Source organism: Saccostrea echinata, unplaced genomic scaffold (genome assembly GCF_033153115.1).
Source record: "Saccostrea echinata isolate AGI-Se365-2 ecotype Australia unplaced genomic scaffold, CSIRO_AGI_Sech_v1 ptg000010l, whole genome shotgun sequence".
NCBI lineage: Eukaryota > Metazoa > Mollusca > Bivalvia > Ostreida > Ostreidae > Saccostrea > Saccostrea echinata.
The window spans coordinates 10,550,018-10,568,007 of NW_026889759.1; the positions used below are offsets into that span (position 1 = coordinate 10,550,018).

General features: G+C 36.4%; 1 protein-coding gene and 2 pseudogenes across 1 annotated transcript; all 3 read right to left on the reverse strand.

The window, feature by feature from the left end:
* Positions 1-668: 668 nt before the first annotated feature.
* On the reverse strand, positions 669-5,190 carry LOC133184721 (uncharacterized; annotated as a pseudogene).
* A 1,167-nt stretch (positions 5,191-6,357) lies between these two features.
* On the reverse strand, positions 6,358-8,187 carry LOC133184543 (uncharacterized). Its single transcript, XM_061319631.1, has 2 exons — positions 7,925-8,187; positions 6,358-7,739 (listed from the first exon to the last, which is right to left on the reverse strand). The coding sequence occupies exons 1-2, from the start codon at positions 8,185-8,187 to the stop codon at positions 6,656-6,658; spliced, it is 1,347 nt and encodes a 448-aa protein (XP_061175615.1). The 3' UTR covers positions 6,358-6,655.
* A 5,267-nt stretch (positions 8,188-13,454) lies between these two features.
* Positions 13,455-16,919, reverse strand: LOC133184544 (uncharacterized; annotated as a pseudogene).
* Between the last annotated feature and the right edge of the window lie 1,071 nt (positions 16,920-17,990).

The following is a 17,990-nucleotide window of genomic DNA, read 5'->3' on the forward strand; positions in this document are numbered from 1 at the left end:
TTTAATATGACTGTTTGACATTAGTGCATTTTTGTTACTAGTGCTGCATATATTCTCTATGTTTATTTATTACCATTGCCATATTTTATGTATCGTAATAAATACGTTTAAAACTTGATTTTTTTCTGTGAACAAGTATTTGAGGTTTTACAAGCAACAATTCAGTTATAAATGCGGGTGACAAAAATATCGTTTTGGGAGATAGTATGAAGTTTTACAAGCACTTAATGAAATATATATGCAGATGAGAAAAATTTTAATTTTATTGATAAGGAGTTTTACAAGCAACAAATGAGTAATAAATGCGGGTGAAAGAAATATAATTTTAACTGATAGTATGAGGTTGACATAGAAATCGTTACAAAATAAATATTTTTTAAATGGTAGAATTGAAAGCTTCCTTGTACCCAAGAGGTACATTGAATTATACAAAGACTGGCTTCTAATAGAATTGTAGATTTCATAAGCACACGTAGTGTGTGCAATGGAATCCTAATTTCATGAATAACCTGAGATAAGATATGAAAGTGTTCTCTCCGCTTGACTCGCCGCTAGGTGACGCTATAAATAGCCATATAAAAAGTCTCCCTATAGAAATTTACTCATTCTTCGAATTGGTGAGGGAGTACAACGTAAACCTTACATTGTAAGGAAAAACTAAAATGAAGTAAACTCTTAGATTGATTTATTCAAATCACAATTATATTCAACAAAGAAATCTCTTCTTTCTTTATAATTGTCCAGTCTTCTTATGATCTGAAAAATATCAGACAGTGATGAGTTAATATCAGACAGTGATATAACCAATGCAATACAAAATCAAAAGGTAACGGGAAGGGTGGGTGGGAACACTCTCATATCTTATCTCAGGTTATTCATGAAATTAGGATTCCATTGCACACACTACGTGTGCTTATGAAATCTACAATTTCATTTCATAACCTTCGATAAGATACTTAGTGTTCTTTTAAAGCCCTTATTATTACCTTTTCAATACTGAATTTTGAAAGCTCGACTTGTGTACTGGTTTACAATAAAACCTGGCAAAGGTACTCTCCTTAGCCCAATGAGCTTGTTGCATAATTTCAGAAACAGAAACTCCTGCCAAATAAGCTTTTGATACTGAAGCTGACCTAGTGGAATGAGCTTTAAACTGGTCAGTGTTAATACCAGCTTCAGCCATTATGGTTTTTAACCATCTAGAAATAGAACTAGTTGTCACTGGGTGATGTGGTTTTACATAACTCAGTAACAACCAGGATCTGTCTATGTTGTCTGAAACACGTCTAAAATCAACTGTTCTTTCTATATAAGATCTAATACATTCTACCACACATAAAGTGTTTGTCTCAAAAGCAGTGAATACAATAGAATGTAAAGGATTCCCTGGCTTGCAAGTCTTTGTAGGTTTAGACAATTTAAATGAAATGCAATCACCAGAATCTATCATGAAATTCACATTCAACTGGTTAAGTTCTGAGGCTCTGCCAGCCGAGGTCAGAGCAAGTAATGCCACTAATTTACACGATAACTTTTTCAGACAAAGGCTTCTGTTATCACCTAAGTTATCAATAAACTTGAGTAAAATGTCTACATCCCAAGATTCTTGATATCTTGGTTTTGGGGTTCTCATACTGAAAATAGCTCTCATATGAGTAACAATTAAAGGATGTTGTCCTACACGTTGACCCTCTACAAGGGCATGGTTTTTGGAAATTGCAGATCTGTAGGTATTAATTGTCCTGTACTGTTTGTTCTCATTGTACAAAACAGTTAAAAACTCTAGAATAGGTTCCCGAGGGGAGTGAATTGGATCAAATGATTTTGAACCACACCAGCCAACCCACTTTCCCCAGGCACTTTTGTAAGCTGCTCTAGTTCCTGGTCTCCATGCTTGGGAGTGTAAAGAGGCAGCTTCTCTAGAAAGAGACCTTGTTTGTATGTGTTCCCCGAAACCATCCATGCAGCTAGATGAAGGGATTTGTCTAATGTGGGAGGATGAGGTAAGCCTGTTGGAGATGTTAACAGTTTGGGATATGGTGGAAGAAGGACTGGGTTGTGAATCAACATTTCTAACAGAAGAGGATACCAGGGTTGAGCTTGCCAAACTGGTGCTATCAGTACTACTGATTCTATCTGTTCCTCCCTTATCTTCCCTAAACATTTGCTTATCTGACTGAAGGGGGGAAATATGTAAGCTTTCATTCCCTTCCAAGAATGTAGAAAAGCATTGATCCCCCTGGCCCCTGGGTCTGCTTTCCAACTGTAATATTGAGGAAGTTGATGGTTTAGACGAGAGGCAAAAAGGTCTACTTTGCACCACCCTAGAAGATTCATAATTTGATTGAAAATTGGTTTGTCTAACATCCAATCCCCTGAATCTTGCTGATTTCTTGACTCCCAGTCTGCTTTTGTGTTCAGAGATCCGGGAATAAATTCTGCTACTAGGGAGATTTGATTTACTTGACACCAATCCCATATTTGTTTTACCAGATGATTTAGTAATGCAGATTTTGTTCCGCCCAATCTGTTTATGTGTGCTACAGCTGTTATATTGTCTATTTTTATTAAAATTTGAATATTTCTTTTTGATTTTGCAAATGATTGAACTGCCAAAAAAGCTGCCAGGAGTTCTTTTGCATTTATGTGATAGGATTTCTCTACAGGGGACCAAAACCCTCCTGTGCTTTGAGTTTCGTATGTGGCCCCCCATCCTAGGTCTGAGGCATCTGATGTGAGAATCATTGAGGGATTTGAAGCAATGATTGATTTCCCATTTGAAATTTCTAACTGATCTATCCACCATCTTAGTTCTGTTTTTACCCCACTTGATATAGGAATCATTGCTTCGTAATGTTTGTTTTCTAGTAACCCCTTGATCTGAGTCATTTGCATGCATCGACATTGTAATTTTGCTGGAATTATTGCCTGCATTGTTGAAATTAATTTTCCTATCAACTGGGACATTTCCCTGACAGACAGACTTTCTTTTTTCAGAACTTGTGTACAGTTTTCTTTTATTTTTTGCACTTTTTCTTCTGGTAATCTGAAGAGCATATTTACGGAGCTTATATCGAACCCCAAAAAAGAAATTTCTTGGACTGCGTCTAACATAGATTTTTTCCAGTTTATCATGAAACCAAGCATCTGTAAGAGATACAGTGTTGTATTTCGACTTTGAACCAATTTCTCTCTGTTTCTGGCTAGAATAAGTATGTCATCTAAGTAGATTATGAGTTTTATTCCTAACCTTCTTAGAAGACCTTCTATTGGTTTTAAAAGTTTTGTGAATATTCTTGGAGCAGAGGCCAGACCGAATGGAAGTGTCTGGAACTGAAACATCTCCCCTCTCCATAGAAATCTCAAAAACTTTTGATCCCTTTGATTGATTGGGACTGTCAGATATGCATCTTTCAGATCTATTTTGCACATGTAAAAACCCCTTTCCATTAAATCTTGAACCATGAACAGACCTTCCATCTTGAAATGTTGATAAAGAAGGAATCTGTTTAATGGTTTTAGATTTATTATGGGTCGATGTCCCCCGTCTTTCTTTGGGACTGTAAACATGTTGCTGACAAATTGATATTGATGGGAAGTAACTCTTACTACTGCATCTTTCTGTAGCAAACTTGTTATTTCTTCTTGAAGAATGTTTTCTTGTTCTGAACTTAAAATGGGGGGATGAGGAATTTTTTCTTGAACTGGATGACTTATCCAATCTAAAGAAACTCCCTGAACTGTTCTTAGAATTGTTAGATCTTTTGTTATTCTTTGCCAATTGTTTATGAAATACTTTAGCCTCCCCCCAACAGGGATTACATTTTCTTGATCTACCAACTGTAGATTTAAACCCAGAATTTCTGGAAAAATTTCCGATTTTTTTAGAACTACTACAGAAAATGAGCTTAACGCTTCTTCTGCATAAGTAAGAGTTCTTTCCCTTTCTAAATTTTGAGGTATATTGTCCATACCTGTCCGACTTCTTTCTGTAACTCTGGTTAGGTCTGTTGAACCTGTATCTTTGGCCCTCCGAAAATCTGGCGGAGGGCCCATCTTGAAAGGCCTGTCTGAACCTTTGCTTATTCCCGTAACTGGTATAGGAAGTAGAAGGTCGATTGTAAAAAGTTGACTTCTTTCTTTTCTTTTTCTCTGGCTGAAAAGCATCAACTACCTCGTTAGCCTCTTTTCTTCTTTTCCCTGTCTTTTTTAAGATATATAAATTATAAATTTATCACCAAACAGTTTACTCCCGCTTGTTTCTAAAGCTTCAGCATTTTCATCCAAAATGGCCTTAGCCTTCTTGTAATCTCCTGTAATTTTCACCGTCGCATTGACTCTGTGATGGTGATCAACTGCTACACTTGCTTGGCCAATCAAACAAACAGACTGTTCTAGCAAAGAACACATGTGGGTCACGTCAACGTTATCAACTTCATGAGACTCCCCAGAGGCAGCACGCAGATCTTCTAGAATGCCCCACAACTTAGAAAGAGGCCCCAAGGTTTTGTAAATTCTCGACTGAATATTTTGTGCCCCTTTGTCAGCTCCTTTATCATAGTGTTTGTTTTTCTTTTCCAGTAAAGGACTGATAAAAGAATCTAATTTTTTCACTTTGAAAAGATCACCTGCATCGGGTATTGGATACTTGTCCAAGATCTTAGTTTTCAGGGTTTCGTCACTGAAATATTTAGTAAAGAAAGGCTGACAAAACTGTTTCAACTCATTGTCAAATTTTTTTCCTTTTACATCGTTATTAATGTCAAATCTTTCGTAAACTTCAATCGTTTCTGACGTTACACTTCTTTTTGGTTTTGAGGTGCTACTTTCGTTTTCTCTATTTCTGGTGTTGGAATTAATGGATTCCGAACCCGACTTCTGTGACTTACGAGAAGAAGCTCCAGAATCACTGCTACTCCTAGAACCGTCAGAACTTGAAGAATCTGAACTGGAGTCAGAACTCGAACTAGAGTGTTTCCTTTTCTTCGCTCTACTCTTACTGTGAGTTTGAGCTTTGGTGTGCCCACTACTAGGGGTTTCACCTTTATCAAAATGGCGACCATGTCGAGAAACGTGTTCACTTGAATTCGCCGGCGAACTCGACGTAGAACGCCTAGTCTGCTCTCTCGACCAGTTTGAGAAGGACATGGAACTGTCTGGTATGCTCAATACATCCGAATGTTTCCTCATAAAACCAAGGTCAAGGGAAAAACGTAAAAAAAACAAATGAACACGGACACCACAAAGTGTAGTGGACCGTAACAATTCCAGGTAAGTGTCACTCACGAGCCAAATCGAAGAATGAGTAAATTTCTATAGGGAGACTTTTTATATGGCTATTTATAGCGTCACCTAGCGGCGAGTCAAGCGGAGAGAACACTAAGTATCTTATCGAAGGTTATGAAATGAAATTTTAATTGTCTGACAGATAAAGGGATATACACTGTGTACACAAAGGTGTTAACACCTGTGTTGGTTTAAACACCTGCGGGCATGATTAACAGATCCACATGCCGTTATAAGGGTATTAGTGCTACACATCATTGAACAAACAAAGCTGTGAAATTCATGATGACTGTTAAATTGTGAATGTATTCTCAATTCAATTTATTTTTTACAACGGGTATTTCCCTAATTGTAGCTGTTGTATACTACCGTATTTATGTGTGTAACGACAGAGTCAAACTATGGCGGCATTGAACAGACAAGTTGGAGAAAATACGTTGTATCACAATTCAAGAAAGTTTTAACTATATTTAAATAAAAACACTATTTAAATGCTGTACTCATAAAAATACCAGTTTATATAAAACCAACACAAATGACATTTACAAATTTATTCAAATTGCCTTCTGGTAACTACTCAGCTATTATAAAATTGCAACAAACTATAATGAAAAATTACACACGCAAAACAATGTATTTACAGTACTCTAGATATTTACACTAATTATCAGCCAACATGCCTGATACAACCAGGCATTGTTAATGAGTAAATGCAATGTGTATTAGGCCGATGGCCGAATATGGTAGCCGATGGCTTGTATGTGTGGTGGGCTGCAGGCCCCCATGTATGTGAGGCCGATGGCCTAGTGACAGTGTGAGGCCGATGGCCATGAGTGAGTTAGGCCGATGGCCTTGCATGCATGTAAATGGCCGATGGCCTTGAGACAGTGAAATGAATGTGGCCGATGGCCTGTGTGCGTGTGTAAAAGTGCATCTAACATGGATTTACAATAAACAAAATTTCTTTTGGGGTTAAATAACACACTTGACCAAGTGTGAAATGCCCAAATGAAGTTATTATAATGTCAATATAATAGCTGAGAGCCCCAAAAGGAGTTATCAAACACCACCACTCTTGATCTGATACCAAAAATTATAAAATCCAATGAACATAGATACAAAGCAAATTCATCTTCTTGAATTCCAACTTAACCCGTATTATGAACATGAGATAAAATAAAATGTAAAGTTACATTCGCTTATAAAACTACATATGTACATAACTGTTCATTGTTTAACAATCCGCTCCAAGTTTTGTGAAAACAAACCAAATACACAACATGATGTGAACATAAAATGTTGAATTGCATGCTTAACTGATCTATTACATTTACATACACAACTGCCTTAAACATACAGCTAGTCTTTTTTACACAGTTTTTTGACAACACATTGCCTTTTGTGCACGTGACAAAGTTTGATCATCGGAACGAATGTACCTGGTGTAACAGTCTGAGCTCCATCTACCCAAGGTTTTGATCAAGTGATCTTCTACTTGGCCACCGGCAGCAGAGGTAGCAGCTCCTATTCTGAAAGAGTGGCCATTGAAATTCTCGTCATCCAAACCCAGCAATTTGAGTATCTGCTTTAGTTTGGTAATGAAAAAGTGTCTTGATAATGGATTTCCACTTTCATCTGTAAATAAGGCTGAAGACATGACACAGTTGTACCACTTTCTTCGAAGGTTTAAATATTTTAACATGGATTTCACTGGACACACGGTTTGGTCTGACTGAAATAAACAGATCTGAATTCCTTTACGAAAAGGGTCAGTTTTAGATCGTTTAAGCGTGATAGTATAAGCTTTGTAGTTTCGATCCATGATGACATCTTCCACACACAATAGGTTGTCTTGATTTATATCGTTCACAGTGAATTCCCCGCATCGAAGGAATGCGAAAAATGCTAGAGAACAAGCAGCTTGCAGCATGGTATCTAGGAAATAACCGAACATACCCCGCTGTAAGACATTTTGAATTTGGATCAAAACACTGTATGTAGTGGGCCTCCTTTTCTGTTTAGAACTTTGTTGTTTTTGAATTCCCCTCAACACTGTTTGCAACCTTGCACACGATTCATCTGATGATAGAGGATTAGAAATACCAGCCTTCACATAATGGAATCTCACAGCTGCAAGATACAATTTGATGTTATTGTACGTTAGTTTTAGGGAATTGCAGCAGTGTATAACAAAGTAAATAAGGGTTTGTTCTGAGATCTTAGGTGGATTATAATTAGGCGCTTCTATTCCAATCGATGAAAGGAACTGGCAATATACTGTAAGTCCTGTTCTGTATGCCCTCCTTGTATTGTTGCTGATTGAAGATTCGCATAAGTCCCTAGACTCTTTCTCTAATACAGGATTAATTCTTTCAAGGATGGTACTGGTACTGGCATTGCTGCTGCTGCTGGAGCTACTTCTCTGAATTTTGTCATCTGGAAACGAGAAAGAGAGTCAGCAATAATGTTTATCTTTCCTGGAACATGATCACATAATACAAGGAAATTATTATTAGCTGATATCCAAGTTAGTTTTCTTAGTAGCTTCATAATCATAGAGGATTTTGATCTGCGTTTTTTAATTATCTGAACAGTGGCCACCAGATTATCACACCAAAATTTAATTCTCTTTCCTGACCATTTATGCCCCCATATCACAGCGGCAACAACTATGGGATACAATTCTAACAATGCCATAGATAATGTGTCATCGCCGAGGTCTTGAATTTCTGGAGGCCATTTTCCTTGGAACCATTCTCCGTAATAGTAACCCCCGTAACCAATGGTAGAAGAAGCATCTGTATACAAGGATATGTCTGAGGCACAAGTCACATTTTCCTCCAGAAAGAACGAATGTCCATTCCACTGCTTTAGAAATGTTTCCCACATAGCCAAGTCCATTCTGCATTCTTTAGTTAAATTTACGTGATGATGTAATTTAGTAACTGAATGGGCCAGAGTTAAAAGATATGAAATAAATGATCTGCCTGCTGGAATAATTCGTGCTGCGAAATTGAAATACCCTAATATGCTGAGTAGTTCTCTTTTTGTGCAGGAACGTTTTGACTTTAAATTGCCAATGAGAAAAAATATGCGCTCTATTTTTTCTGGTGGGATTCGTGCTTCCATTTTAACAGAGTCCAATATAATTCCCAAGTATTCCATTTCTGTACAAGGTCCTTTTGTTTTCTTCTCCGAAATGGGAATTCCTAAATTGCCAAACACCATTGTTAGTATTGCCATACTTCTGAATCCTTCTTCCTCTGTAGGATCCAATGTCAAGAAATCATCTAACAAATGTAACACCTGCTTGATTTTGTAATTATTGGTTAAAATCCAGCAGACGGCCTGTGAAAGCATATAAAATATTTTGGGGCTACTTCTGCACCCAAACACTAAGCGTTTATAAAAGTAATATTTGTTTCTCCATTTTATGCCATAAAAAGGTTGCACTGTTTTTGACAAAGGTAATAGCTTGAATGCGTCCACAATGTCAGTCTTGCACATCAATGAATTAACACCTAATGATTTCAAAATACTTATGGCATCATCAATACGCACATACTGTAACGAGTAATCTTCCTTATCGATGAGGCTATTGATGCTAACTTCGGATGCCGAGTCGTGAGGCGATGAGAGGTCTACTATCAATCTGTATTTCTTTGAGTATTTTCCTTTGGCAACACCAATAGGGCTAATATGATAGACTTCAAACGGTGGTTCATCATATGGTCCATCTACATAACCTTTGTCAATTTCATACTTGAGTAAAGTGTCTACTACTTCAGGTTTCTTCCTAGCTGTACTTAAAATTTTGCATTCAAATGAAGTCAATGGCAGCTTAGAAATTCCTGTATCAAATCCATTCTCCAATCCATTAATGAAAGTATCTACAAAGTTTTTGTCTGGATGATGGTGCAATTCTGACTTAAATGCTTCGACGTTGATCGTAGTTAAAATTTCTTGTTTTTCGGAATCTGACTGTAAGGTAAAATCAGGTAGTCATTGCTTCTCACTTTGGTTGCCCTCCTTTTGTTTCGTGGTTGTTTTACATTGCGTGGAAGTATGTTTTCCCATCTTACAAGTTGAACATATATGTACCAAGTTACACGAGGGTCTGTTGCATCCTGTCTCACTGTTAAAATTGTTACAGATTTCTCTGCCCCTATGCGTGATTCTGGGCCCTCCTTGCACATCCAGTTGGTTTTGTTGTCCTCTGTTCCTGTTTTGTCCTGGAAGTGAACTATTTGAAACTGCACTGAATTTTGCTCTTGGGCAGAAATGTGAAGTGTGTGTAGTACTGTTGCAATTCTCACATCTTATTACCATCTGGCCAGCAAAAATAGTGGTAAACAGTTTCATGTCCCTAATTGACCAGTCAACTCTGATATTTCTTTGATGAAGAAGGGCACTGGCTCTCGCTGAAAATGCCTTGTGATATTTGTAAAATGCAGAGCCACGTGTCATGGACGCCATCTCCACGATATCACGTTCATATGCATCCAATTCTATTCTTCTTTCCGGATATGTTTCACAAATGATGTTTTTGAATTTTGAGAATGCCAGTATAAACTCGCTTCTTTGTAATCTGGCATCAGTATTTTGTTTCAGTAAGATATAACGGCCTTCCTTATCTTGAATTTTATGTTCCTCATTTTCACGAGGCAGAAGTAAAGCGGCAAGATTGACATCCTTACCTTGGATAATGTTGTTCCTGAGGTTTGTGGACACAGTCTCGACATACAGGACCGAATCCGATGGAACACGAGAGCCCGATGGTAAATTAACACGGTCCGGTTACGATGTCGGTGTACTCTGGTTGGGATTTTGCTGTTGTAACTTGCTGACAACATTTGTAAGTGACAGAAGAGATTGTTGTATTGTATCAATTGCTTGGCTCAGCGAGTCTATTTTGGTTTCATTTGTTGACTTCCGCCCAGCCTCGTTATGAATTGCTCTCTCCGAAGATGCCGGAAGTTCATGAACTTCATCGCCATTTTGATTCTCACTAATGTCAATTGTTCTTTCGTCTGACAGAGAACTGCTAAGCTCTTTACGACTGTTTTGTACATTGTCTTTATAAATTTGAAGTAATTGAGATTTCTTTAAAGTAGCTGGCACTACTATATTTGAGTCTTTCAGTTTTTGTATTAAGTCTGATGACGACCAATTTTCGGGTATATTAGCGTCCCATCTAGATGTGCTTTGATTTTCACTGCGAGTACGCACATTCCTACCTGGAATCTCACTTGTCTTTCCTTTCCTTCCCGTCATTTTTATTTTCTATAGTCACAATAATAAGAGCCTCGGGCTAAAGTTCAAGTCATTCGGCCATAACATGTAAACATTGAAACGAAACAAACACACGTGTATCCTGGGTCGGTAGTCACATACTGTATATGCATTTACCACTTGTAAATAGTCCACATATTATGAATACGCTACAAAAATCCAAGTTGGCTAGGAGACGAATATATTCCAAAGGAATCTAGAGAAAATCTTTGAGATGTAACACTACAGTTGCAGGAACTAGACAAGATGCTAAGAATCTGATTGGCTTATAGAATCACGTGATAACAAGCATGTTGAAATATGATACAATCTACATGATTTTATATAAACAATATTTAATAAGTTAAATAACATTTTATTTTCTCGATACGTTAATATCACGGTTTACTTTAAAGAGGTTTATATGTTCTGATACTTAGTATCTACGTAAGAATCTCTAGAAAATCGATAAACAAAGCCTCGTCCTATCTTCTGGATTTGTCCTATCTAAGGATTATTTAAAAATTACGGCTGAAAATGAGCCTTTAGCTCATTTATAACAAGTCTTTTATTTTTGTAAAAAAAATCATAATTATCAAAACTGTTCACCAAATGATGTTTAGATTTTTATGTGTTGTAAGTTTTTCTTTCAAAAGCAATGGTTATACATGTATCTTTGTATATAGGAACAGGCCAGGTGGAAGAAATTTCACGGGGAGGAGGTGTACAACCAAAAATTTTCAGTTGGGGGCACTATCAAGAAAAAAATTCCTTATCAAGCAAAAAGAAGTTATAATACTTTACTATTTATATGATTTAGGGGAGAAGTAAAATGTAGCTATGTTTTCTGTAGCATATTATTTATCGGCATTTTTTTGGGGGGGGGGGGGGGGGCTCCCGAGTCGTCACCATCCTCTCCCCAGTTCCAATGGCCATGAAAAAATACAAGTAATTCAGTGTATATAGAATGAATTCATGTCTGAGTTTCATTTGATGTTGATGCTACTGGATTGATTCGTCTTGTTTCTTAGAAAAATAATTTATTTCTGGACTCAGAGTTATGTTGATTACCTTGGGTTTAACATTTCTTGATTTTTCGTATAATAATAAATTTGCTCACGTCAGACAAGCTTTTTAAGAAAGCTAATACTTGCTAAGGGAATTAGTCTTGGCAGGTAGAAACAGTTGTCTTGGCAGGGAGAAACAGTTGTCTTGGCAGGGAGAAACAGTTTTCTAATACTTGGTCATCTGTCTGCAGTGTCTTGAGGGTTGGCAGAGCTGGTGACCTCCTCCATGTTGTTTGAGTTTTGTGACACATAGTTCTTGAGTAGCTGAGGAAGAACGTTGGCAGTCTTTTTAAGAAAAAAAAAGATGTTTAAGGTGAAACATCTTCACTGCTATAACATAATTAAATCTTAAAATTAAAAAAGCCACATACATTGAAATCACTGTATTATTAACTTGCATTATAATGAAAATATTGCTCATAGACAATTTTAAAAGAGTAAAAAATGCCAGTTTATGGTTGGGGGTTTCCTAGATACAAAGTCCAAGCAAACTTGTACCTCTTTTTTTACCTTTCTGCAGATAGATTATAGCATCCTTTCTTGATCAGCAAGATCAACTTCAAATGTGTACTTGTTGTACAAGTCTGATACACAATCTTATGATTTCTCTGAGTCAGATCACAGTTGGTACTGAGGTATGTGACAACCTTCTTGTCCCTTCATGTGGTGACCAAGATTTCCTTTTTTTGCATAGCAAGGGTGTGACCCGTTTTTCTGTTTCACAGTCTTTATGGTTTGTGGCATGCCACAACAGTTTTTCTTGAATGATGCCACAACAATATACATCCTCCATTAATACCTGATCATAGAGTTTCAGACTTGGAAAAAAAATTGTCCATTTAAACAACATAACACTTATTAAAATATAAAAGGAACATGGGGGATGATAAATAAAGTACATTTCATTTACTATTTACAGTTTATATTTGTACAGTGAAAACTGCATAAGGTCTGATTGTCCATGGATGCTCTTTGCTCTGTCTGGATTTTTCTCATGAGGGAGAACACCCTCTCATGATCTGCATTGCAGTTTTGGATGCAGCACTTGGACTGGGTAATTTTACTTAGAGATGGGAATCTTGGTGTTCCATTGACTTTATTGGTGACTTTTTTCCATTTCTCCCCTATATGTCTATTTTTGTCTGTCCCTTCTCAAAGTTAGAAAGGTCACAGTCAGAAGAAAAACTGAAATTCAGAAACTCCTCTTCTTACTTTGGAAAGTCATTTTCTTGAGGTATGGCATTGCAATGGTCTGCAACAACAAGGGGATGAACAATGAAATTTGAAAACAAAAATTCTGTTTCAACACCCCTGAAATGGAAATTATTTTGTCCAAGATCAACGTAATGTACTTGAAAAAATATAAACCATAAACATGTTGTAGTTTGTTCAATGCTTGAATAATAAAACTCATTTATCTGCATTCTCCCTCATGTCTGTTACATTCATTTAAATTTATGTTATAATTGATTTTAATATATATTTTACCAATTTCAAACAAGTGCAATTTGCAGTTTTCTTATTCTGGTAAGTTTTACCCTCATCAGTGGAAGTTGATAAGAAAGATTTTTGTTTTGGTATTGTGATCTGGAATTTTTTGCTGCTTTGATGAACTGCTAATGCGGAAAGGTGGATTATGGTTACAGTTAGTAGGGAAGGGATAGGAGGGAGAGATGGAACATGGTTAGATATATATTTAAATGGAGGCTGGGTAGGAAGATAAGGTAGAGCATTTAATCATTTGATGTTATGTATTGTAAGTTATATAATTGATGCACTCTCATGAAATATACAAAAAAAGTCTTAATACATTTTAAATGTGATTAATATTTATTCAGAGATTTTTCTGGTTTTCCTCTTAGCAAAACTAATTGCACTTTTCTCAAAATCCAACTTTTCAAGAGGCTGTCCTTTACATGAAATTCAAAACATGGAGTCTTGGGTCTTTTCAAATAGGAAAAACACCTCTCACAGTTTGCTGCAGAGACAGGTAGCACAAGTCTAATGGCAGCAAATTTGGCCATACAGGGAAATAGATGACCCAACTTTAGAATCTTATGAAGGGTTGTCTAAATCCCATGTCCTGACATTGCTTGTAAAGAGGTTGCTTTATCCCCTCCCACTAAAAATAAACATCTTCTTTCATGTCAATGGATGGAAATTTCTCAACCACTGTCTGTAAGTACATTGTATAAGAAAGTAAACAAGTGGTTATGAGTTTGAAAATAACTTTGGCTTTAACTACTTTCTACAATTAATACATATAAAATTTTAAACATGATTCATATTAAGTTTTAAATTTTTAAGTATTATAACAGTTTTAAACATAACCTTTCTGTATACAACAAACAATCATTCATATTATTCTATCTTTTTGATACCTGCACTTTTGTTTGATGAATCCAGTCATGTTCTGATGGATTCTCACCCAGTAGATCTGGATCCAGTAAGGTGAGGGCCTTTAAGACTGGATTCTTAATCTTAGGAGAAGACTATCTAAGTTTCTGAACTTGTGTCCGATCCTTTTGACTTTGTCAATAAAACATGTTCAATTCAATTCAAGACTGGATTATCAGGGAATCTGTCATTGAGGTTTTCAATGACATTGTGGATGTAGGGAAGATGCACCAGGTCATGAAATGTGGCTAAGTATTCAGGTCCTCCTTTGACACCATATTCCTTAAGCTCCTCCAGAATTTGGGATATGGTATTCATATGTTGTCCATAATTTTCCTGAAGTCTGCTTAAGGTCAACTAGGTTGCTGCAACCAGCATGTCCACGAGTGTAAAGTCAACATCTGTTTTCTTCTGTTTACATGTTATTCATTATGACTCAATGTTACTCCTCAGTAATATATTCAAATACCATATCCAATTTTTTAAGTACCTCAATTTCTTCAAGTCCTGCCATTCTTACTGCTGAGTTTTGGTAGAATTGAACTAACTGCTGCAATATATCCTTCAATTTCTTCAGGTATGGGATGTTGTCTGTTGCCTGTGCAGCAGCAAGTGCTAGGTGATGAGTAATGCAACTTGTATGTTTACAACTTCAGGACAATGGACTTGAAGTCTTGCAGCTACATAGAATCAATTTCATGAATGTAATATTAGAAATGAATTGTATAAAATTACATTTTAGAAGCATCATGAGCATGGTACTGTCTTTACAAAAACAAAATATAATTTTATTACTTGTATACATACTCCAGACTTTCCTCCGACCATCACTGAAGCATCATCAACACCAAGTCCTATGAGGTTATTTATAGATTTTCCTGTCTCAGCCAAGAACTTGTACAGTGCACTGTTATTGTTTCAGCCTTTCCATTTGAAAGTTCTACCATTCCAAGATATCCATAATATATAAATGTACTCTCATACTTTGCCACATCAATTAATCAATACATGTTTTGTAGAATTTCTCCCTGAAGATTGATATTATTTAAATTTGCACTAAAAACATGGGCACTTGTTATGGTTTTGCATTAGAAAATAAATTATGATAATGAATTATAAGTAAAACTTGAACATACTAATATTTACATGTTTAATAAACAAATCACATGTTCACAGACAATACTAATACACATCTAATACAAATGGATTTCTGTGATCACAATAGAAACACTTAGTGATTATCCAAAAAATATTGTTCACACGTGAATGTTGCACACATCACATCCTTTAACAACTTCCTTGCAGATACCCTTGGAATAGCAGACCTTGCAGCGTCAATGGGGACTGTCCATGTGAACATGCACATGAGGCATCTGATTGTCATTCACATCAAGGGGGTTAAAAATCTCTCTGATGCACAGTTTCTTGCATCCACAGAAATTCTGCAAGTTCCATAACAAAGTCATAATGCAGAATCTCTTCCACCAGAGAACTCTGGTAGAGGATTCCTTGAATAGTATGTAAGCATTAACATGGGCACAGTCCATGATAACCACAGTAGATACTTCCAATACTTCTTACTTGGTCTGCCACACACATACATCTATCTCATTTGATCATGAAGATCTACTCCATTCATGTAGCTAATATAGTCTGCTATCGCCTTTGGTTGTGGACGTGCATGGTCGATTTGTCTCTCACATTTTACGGGGTCGCTGGAGCTGTTGTTGTGCTTTACAAGATCGATGTTGTTGTCATTCTACGCTGTGATAGAGAGTGATTCCCTCTGGTATGACACAGAGTCACCACACTGTGGAATTTGTCTCTTTATCACAGACTTCTTTTTGCCACAATTGGTTTGGGATGTCCTTATGGTTTGAATTTAGTGTGCTGCAGGTGTATATGTCATCTTGAAGCACATAGAGAAAAAAACGCTAGTGAAAGGTTTTAATATGTGCATGGTTTTAATATGAATAAAATGCTTGAACACCCCACAATCATTTATTGAAGTACATTCACAAGTTATAAAAGTGTTTTGTGTTGATGAAAAATCTCAATTATAGAATTTTAAAATTATTGTCAAATAAAATCAAAATAAAAGGCACAAGAAAAAGAATCATCTGGATGCATTCATTACTCCATTCTCTAATGCATATTTTCCGATTTTTGCCCTAATGGTAAATACACATTGTATGTACCACATTTTTCTCGCTTTGATGTTTTAGGCAGTTCAGAAGAATTATTGATATATTCACAAAGGTCTGCTGCTTCTTTACTGTTTTCCTTTTCTGGGTCAGAAAGAAGCTCGTCACATTTTCTTTTATTAAAAAAGTGTAAAATTGACATTGTGCCATGTCCATGTGCTTGCAACACCACAGAAAAGTGAACGAATGTTTACCTGTGTATGCAAGTTAGAAATCAATGCTATTGTGTTTGCATGCCTGAGTGACCACAAAATCAGATACGGGTGTGGATTAAAGGAAAAAATAGCACATTTATTTTTTTTTAATGACAAGCGCAAGTGCTAAAATTTATTTGTACCAATTCATTCCCACTTGCATTTGCGCTAAAATACTTAACGCAATTTTTGGGGTTTTACAGTATATTAAAAAGTTACAAGCAGAATTAAATTTTGGTCTTAGTTGTAAGTTCTTTTGTAAAACAATTTGCTGGCTTCTCGCTGTTATGGCTGGAGTTTTTTAGGATACTATCGTTATCTTGAAACTTATTTCCTTCTATCTCGTGTGGCAATAATAACTGTGCTAGGTTGATGTTTTGACCTTGAATGATACTGTTCCTTCGACTAGTTGGCAATGTATCTCTACAAAAGGAAAAGGTCTTAGGTCCCCTTATTGCTTACTTCTTCCAGGAGAATATGGCCAGTAGAAGTTTGACCATCATAGTAAAGGCCACTTTTGTAGGATGAGCATTTTAAGCAGCATCTTTGGCCTTTCTCAGGGATTCTCTTCTGACTTTCAAACTGTGATGAGCCTGGAGCTTTGTCATCTACAATCAAAGGAAATTTCTTATTGTAAATTATATTTAATGGGAAATATATCAAACTCAGAAAATGGGAAGCATTTTAAATTTAAAGAAATCTTTTTTGGTTATAAGAATTAGCATTTTGTTTAAAAAAAAAAATGAATTCACATAGCTATCAGAATCTTCTGGTGTTGAGGCATGCTTTCTCTGAGACCTCCTTGGTGTAGCTAGCAGGGTACTTTTTGGTGAAATCATGGGAAATGTGGTGCTTTGAGGTGATGTCTGGAACGTTGGTTTCTTCTTCGCATTCCTCACTTTTTTCCTTGCTGAATCTGGCTTTGTTGAAGCAATTCACAATGGTGCTGCTGGTGACTGATTTCCTAGCTTTGTTGAGGAGATGAACTGCATCAAGCAGGGTCAGGCGTTTTGCAAGGTCATTGGCAGTTAGGCTCTGGCCGTCGAGATCATTGATGATCTTTTTCACTACTTCACTGCGGTGTTTACTCTTCATATTTCTGATGATCCCCTGGTTACATGGCTGTATGATGGACGTATTTTGTGGCAGAATTTCAAATTGCTAAGACATTCAGCTTATTCTTTTGGATGAAGTCTACCAGGAGAATAACTTTGTAATTCTTACTGCACTCATCACGGTTGAATTCCCAAATCCACTTGCTAAATATTTCACCTGTCATCCAGAAATTCTTGTTGGCTTTGTACTCTACTGGTAGACTTTTTCCTCTGAAACATCTGGAATCTTTGCTCTTCCATATGATGAGAAGTTTTCTTTTGTCGTTCCCACTTATACTGGCACACACTAATGCTGTAACATCTTTACATTTCTTGAAACCACTTGCTAACTTGTTCTTCCATTCTTGTTGGCGTTGTAAATATCTCCATTCCTGCAGTTTAATTACAAACGAGATTACACAATATGTGTTTAAAATACATCCACATGATTAAATACAACCTTAATTATAGATTGAA